The 6988-nt window shown below is 41.2% G+C and overlaps 1 protein-coding gene across 2 annotated transcripts; it reads right to left on the reverse strand.

Moving 5' to 3' along the window:
* Positions 1-3239: 3239 nt before the first annotated feature.
* Positions 3240-6988, reverse strand: OXSM (3-oxoacyl-ACP synthase, mitochondrial). 2 transcript variants are annotated; one of them, XM_015562123.1, is made up of 3 exons: positions 6221-6988; positions 4264-5098; positions 3240-3731 (listed from the first exon to the last, which is right to left on the reverse strand). In XM_015562123.1, exons 1-3 carry the CDS (start codon positions 6330-6332, stop codon positions 3329-3331), a joined length of 1350 nt encoding a protein of 449 aa, XP_015417609.1. In that variant the 5' UTR covers positions 6333-6988; the 3' UTR covers positions 3240-3328. The 2 variants fall into 2 exon arrangements, with proteins under 2 accessions (XP_015417609.1, XP_006753416.1); XM_006753353.2 differs by having other exon boundaries at positions 4264-5377; positions 6221-6304.

Here is a 6988-nt window from a genome sequence, read left to right on the forward strand (position 1 = left end):
CGCTATGGCTTGTATAAAACATGAGCATTTGAGTCCTGTTAATCTCAAGCATATAATTAGAACCAGGCAGGCAGAGATTCAGGTCTGGAGCCCGTATTTTCAACCATCACTGTGTACAAAGGATTTCACATCAGCAGTATTACTGCAATCTTTAAACAGACTTAAAAAAAAACCAAAAAAAAACCCACCACAGACTACAAGGAACCTTGTGAGGTCATCTAATCCCTTCCACCACCGTCCCCCGACCCCCACAGTCCCTGCTGCTGGGAAGGGGTGGGCCTGAGTCATCCAAGACAGGCAGCTTTCTAACCTTTCATCTCATTTCATAAGCTTCTTTGTTAACGTTTCTATGCTTGACACCAATTATTTTAGGGGAAATTTCTAAAGTCTGGATACACTAATGCTTTTACCTTGGCAAAGCTTTTCACCATTTAATAACAGGTTACAAGGGTGACACAATATTAATATTAATAGTCATAATAATCAATGTAGAGATATAAAAACAAAATCCTAAACTGATCAAGTCTTCCCAGATTTAGCAACCGAGCTCCTAGACAACTTATTAATTTGGAAAAGACCACACTCATCTCTTAACATAATAGCCACTCTATACAGAGAATTACACTTAGTGTATTGATCAACCTTGAGGCTCAAAACCGTCTTTTGCATAAGTAGTGCTACTGACTCCATTTACATGTGAGAAAACTGAAACCGGGTGAGTGTGACTTAAATGAGGTCTATTGAATCCAAATCTTTCCACCAAATCACTCTGGAATACAAGATCTTCAGGTGGGCTTTTCACCACCAGGCCACCTTGAATAGGGTTTGTCTGGGTGTAATTAACCAGTGAAACAATAAAGTAAATTCTCATGTGTTAGTTGCTAAAGTTAGGCCAGATCAAAATGGCAATACATATTTCAGTTACTTTGAGGTTATAAAATGTTGTTAGCCAGTGTAAGGGAAATGGAGAATAGGTGACCTATATTCTTCTGCACTGCCTTGTTTAAAATGAGCATGTATCACATGCCATCTGATGGTAAATGTAAAATATACCATCAACGTTTTTACCTATAAATTGATAGGTCCTTTCTTTAAGATATTAAGATGAATTTTTTAAATTACAAAAAAGCACAGATATTAAGTCTGGAAAGAGTACATTACTAGTATTTATACTTAGAGAAGGATCATTTTGATTTTCAAGCTAGGGTTTGGTTATCAGACTTTATACATTCTAACATAATATGTCAGTACCTGCATAAACAAAGCAAGTTACATCTTTATTCTTTTTCAAACAAAAAGAGAGGTGAAAGCCGAAACCGGTTTGGCTCAGTGGATAGAGCGTTGGCCTGCGGACTCAAGGGTCCCGGGTTCGATTCCGGTCAAGGGCATGTACCTGGGTTGCAGGCACATCCCCAGTGGGAAATGTGCAGGAGGCAGCTAATCAGTGTTTCTCTCTCATCGATATTTCTAACTCTCTATCTCTCTCCCTTCCTCTCTGTGAAAAATCAATAAAATATATTTAAAAAAAAAAAAAAAGAGAGGTGAAAGGAGATGCATTCCTTCTCCCAACTCAGAAATGAGTTAGCTCTGCTCCTCCCCAGAGGATCTCCCTTGGTAGGGAGCCTCAATCCTTACTCTTGAGCAACTGGCATGCTTAGGAGGTTAAGAGCCTGCCCTTTGGAATTGGAGGATACTCTTGAGTCTTTATCTGCCACTGTTTGACTCTGTAACTTTGGACTAGCTTTTTAATTTCATTAAATTTCAAATACCTTATCCATAAAATTGGATACCATTATTACTAAATTACAATTGTGAGAATTAAATGAAAAGATTATAAGAAATATACTTGCAACAATGCCTGGAATGTAGGTACAATACAAACATTAACGATTGTTATTATAATTATTATTATTCCAGGACTGAAATCCAGTTTTCCAATCTTATATGGCAAAATTTCTGGATACCCCACTGACAGAAAATTAGCTAGCTAAACCTGTCAATGGGCTTCCTTGGATTTAGAACAGTTTTCAAACTATAGTCCACTGGCCAAATCTGCTCCTTCCCTCCCTGCAAGCAAAATGTCACACCCATTCATTTGCATATGGCCTGTGGCTGCCTTTGCACTATTAGGGCAGAGCTGAGAAGTTGTAACTGAGACCTGAGGCATTTATTCACCAACTCTCATCCTTCAGAAGCTGGTTGAGCCTCTAGAGCAGCGGTTCTCAACCTGTGGGTCGCGACCCCTTTGGGGGTCGAACGACCCTTTCACAGGGGACGCCTAAGACTATCGGAAAACACATATATAATTACATATTGGTTTTTGATTAATCACTATGCTTTAATTATGTTCAATTTGTAACAATGAAATTGGGGGTCACCACAACATGAGGAACTGTATTAAAGGGTCATGGCATTAGGAAGGTTGAGAACCACTGCTCTAGAGAATTTGTATCCTTTCCCTTCCCAACACTTCCAGCCAATGGAGATGAATGAGATCTGTCGGCTTTAGAGAAAGCCTCAAGGTGGAAAAGTAAAAGTACCCCCAGCACTTGGGGTGAAATGTTGGAAGTAAACACAAAAATGTTCTATTATAGCTGTAGGTGGAATAAGGTGGCATGGCTTATATCACCAAGTTCTGTTCTACTTCCTAAGAACCCTTATCCCCATTAATCACTAGGTACCCCCATCCATACAAAAAGAATAAGAAATGCCAAACCAATGTCACTTCCTTCTTTCAGAATCTTAGTATAGATAATATGAAGAGAGCTAGATAGGTAAGGGGTAAATAGATTATGTGAGCTAACTGCTATATTCAAAGAATGTTGATCAATCATACAAATTTCATTATATATGTATTCCTTTCCTATATCTTACATGGAAATGGTGTGTCTGGAGTTGTAGCGTGCAGCAACCTTACCTAGCACCTAGCATAGAGCAGCTACTCACCCAATGCTTTGGAAAGAGACAGGTGAAATATCATGAAGAGTTGTTTAATCTAAAGTATTAGAAAAACTCAGATCAGTCCTTTGCACATGGGGGTTGTTTTGCACCTCAGGACACATTTGGCAATGTCGAGACATCTTTGGTTGTCACAACTGGGGAAGGGACTGCTATTACAATCTAGTGGGTAGATTGTAATAGCATCCTACAATGTAAAGGACAACTCCCCTCCCCCCAACAAAGAATTATCCAGCCTCAAATATCAGTAGTGGCAAAACTAAGAAACGCTGACACAGATATAAAAGTATATGCATTTATAGAAACATAGTATTTCTCCACTTCATGAAGTTTGTTTATAACATTAAAAAACACAAATGATTTGCCTGTCCTACATGCCAGCAATGCAAAGTGTTGCATTAGTACCACCAAAACCAAAGGAATTGGTGAGTCCGATACGTCTTTTCTCAGTTTTCCATTCCTGTGCCTTCAGTGGAACATAATTGAGATCAAATTCTGGTTCTGTATAATCCAGGTTTAAAGTAGGTGGTAGTTGTCGATAATAACAAGCCAGAGCAGTAAACGCTGCCTCAACCGCCCCTGCAGCTCCCAGCAGATGTCCTGTGGCTCCCTTAGTTGCGGAAATGGCGAGGGCATGTGCATGGCCTTTGAAAAGACGTTTGATAGCTTTGTTTTCAGCAGCATCTCCTAGTGGTGTGGAAGTAGCATGTGCATTCACATAGGATATCTCTTCGGGCTGTACGTTTGCATCCTTTACAGCAGCAACCATACATCTAGTAAAATAACAACAGAAATTTATCAAAACTAAGTTTAATTTTAAATGGGATTCATTATCTGTAGGGCTTAAATAAAAGAAATATCCAAGTACACTGGATGGAAATAATCCTTTGTCTAATAACAGAACCGCATGTTAGATTACCATGTGAGTTAGAATGCCATCTGCTTGGGAATAATGAGTCACCTCCAGTACCTTAGACTGATTCATCACCAAGAGATAAACATATAAGCCTATCAATTATATAATCTCTAACAAAATATATTTCCATTTATCTGAAATGACTTTTTCCCTTGAGGAAAAAAAAAAACACATTGACTACAATTTTTGTAAGGATTTTCAAATATTTTCAAATGCTTGAAACATGTTAAAGCAAAAAACTCAAAAACACTTTGTTTAGTCTAAAATGAAACAACAGAGATACCATACACTAAGGCCAGACAGTACAATTTCCCCTCACTTGACACTCCAATAAGATGTCTTATTTGAATAAATATTTTGAATGAAAAGAAAAAAAAAAAAGTGTTTACCTTAAGGCACCGTCTCCTTCAGAGTCGGGGGCAGTAATGTGACCAGCATCACCTGAGAGTCCATAGCCCAAAATTTCTGCATAGATCCGGGCTCCTCTTTGAACTGCATGTTCATGTTCTTCCAGCACCAGCACAGCTGCACCTTCTCCCATTACAAAACCATCTCTCTTTGGATGAAATGGTCGACATGCCAACTTAGGATCAGGGTTTGTGCTCAGAGCACGGGCTCTGGCAAAGCCAGCAAGAGATAAAGGGCTAATGCAAGAATCTGTACCTCCAGCCACCATCACATCAGCATCACCATGGGCTATTAATCTAAAGGAGTCTCCCACAGCATGGGCTCCTGTGGTACAGGCTGTAGAGACTGCATGATTGGGGCCCCTGAGTTTGTATCGAATGCTGACCTGGCCTGCTGCCATGTTGATCAGAATCTTCGGGACAAAGAACGGGCTGACTTTATTGTAACCTTTTGTCTGAAACATCAAAGCAGTTTCAGAAACAACTTCAAGAGGAACCATTCCCATGCCAATCGCAACACCGGTAGCCACTTGATCAGCTTCTGACTGAGGATGCCAGCTGGAGTCTTTCATGGCTAACTCTGCAGCCCCAATGGCCATAATGGTGGGGGAAGACATGGACTTGAGATCTGATTTGGACACAAAGTTTTGTTCATTGAACTGACCTTCATCACAACCTCTTGGCACAAAAGCAGCAACATGGCAAGGGATACTCTTATATTCTTCACCAACCAGTGAGATAATGCCACTCTCTCCTCGGATCAAGCGGTCCCATACCAGTTGAGTTCCAACACCAAGAGGAGTCACTAAGCCAATGCCTGTAACGACAACCCGCCTGTGCAATCTGGATGTTGGCACAGTTCCGAAACACCTCCTTTTATTTCTTATTAATTGGTGGCATAATCCTGAATGTAGAAGGTGAGCATTTGTAATTTTTATGATATTCTGCAAGCAGTTTGAAAACATGGTTGAGATTCAGAAGATCAGAAATACACTCCAGTAACAGAGCAGAACACGCCCAGGAGGTACTGTTGTTTCAATAGCTTAAAGGCTGGAGAAACAGTATCCGAAGTGTTCTTTCAGGTGCTTGGTGTGAGCTGTTAATGAGCACAGGGAAAATAATATTATGTCATTTTAATTTTTTTAACTTTTAAAATATATTTATTGATTTCAGAGAGGGAGAAGGAGAGAAACATCAATGATGAGAATCATTGATCGACTGCCTCCTGCACGCCCCCTGCTGGGGATCGAGCCCACAACCCAGGCATGTGCCCTTGGCCGGAATGAACCTGGGACCCTTCAGTCTGCAGGCTGACGCTTTATCCACTGAGCCCAGCCAGCTAGGGCTATATAATTTTGATTTATACCTATCAGACCACCTGTTTGGACTTAACTTTCTTTTTGGTCTCTAAGTATCCTCAGACATTTCAAGACAAAGAGGTGAAGTGATGATTCATTCAATCCTTGTTTGTTTAAAAAATTTGGCTCTCAAAAGAAATTTCAATCGTTGTACTGTTGGTATTTGGCTCTGGTGACTAATGAGTTTGCCGAATTTTACACTGAAAAATATAAAGGTACTCAGCCTGATATGGGCTGCAGGAAGCATACTTTTCCAGGATTACCTAGCCTTATTCTAAATAGCATTTCTGGTGTCAGTGGCACTGAACACATTCCAGGGCCTATTCTTGGAGGTGGGAGTAAGTGGACTTTATTGATCTTCAAAACGTGAAGATAACCAGAGTTTCTGGGACTGCGAAGGCCATGGGCGGGGAGTAAAGAGGTGTGGCCAATCCTCCGCACCGCCTCCCAAGCACCATCATACACCCCCGAAGAATGCAGGCGAGAGGAAAAGAGGTCATTAGACTCCCCCCTCACAATCTAAGCCCGACCCGATTTGGTGGTTGACGGGAGAAATACCAAGAGAACCCAGCAGCCAATACCTTCCACTAAGTCCTCTGGCGACTCGTGCAGCCGACGTCGGTGGCGACAATGCGCGCTTGCGTACGCGCGTTCACTTAAACCTGCGCCCGCGCGTTCCCTAAGTACGCGCATGCGCGTTCCCGTAAGCCCGCCCACGCGCGTTCAGTAAGCCCGCGCATGCGCGTGAAGACACATGTCTGATGAGTCCGCTCCTGCGGCTGTCCTTCCTCCGCGTCACCTTGGCGGAGGTCAGGCTGTGGGAGGCGCCCTTGCAGAATCTCCTCTCCCGCAAGCGCAGGGATTCCGAGTAAATCTAGAACGCGCCCCTAAAGTGATGAGATCGCATTTCTAGCCGTCACAAGGGGATTTTCTCTCTTTTCTTTGTAATGATAATGCCCACATAATCCCCTTTTGGAGAAGAAACGCCATCATACTCTACTGGAATCCCAGAAAAAAAGGAAATTACTGTAGCCTTAAAGGTGTTCATGTGCCTCCCAGAGTTACTTAGAATAGTAAAGTAAAACTAACAAAATGCCCAGTTCTAAGAAATCGGTTGTGTATTCTGTAGGTACATCTAAGTGCTGTGCAGCTATTTAAAATTTTATACATATTAATATGGAAAGATACTGAAACTATGTTAGGAGATAGAAGTTACAAAAAAGTGTATACCAATTTTTTAGAGTTTTTTATTCCGCCTCCTTTTATTTTTGTTTAGCCTTTTTTTACTATGTTTCCCACAATAAATAATGCTGTTGCGATAATGCAGTTATTTTTACACTTGGGAAAAC

Source organism: Myotis davidii, unplaced genomic scaffold (assembly GCF_000327345.1).
Source record: "Myotis davidii unplaced genomic scaffold, ASM32734v1 scaffold1910, whole genome shotgun sequence".
Lineage (NCBI taxonomy): Eukaryota > Metazoa > Chordata > Mammalia > Chiroptera > Vespertilionidae > Myotis > Myotis davidii.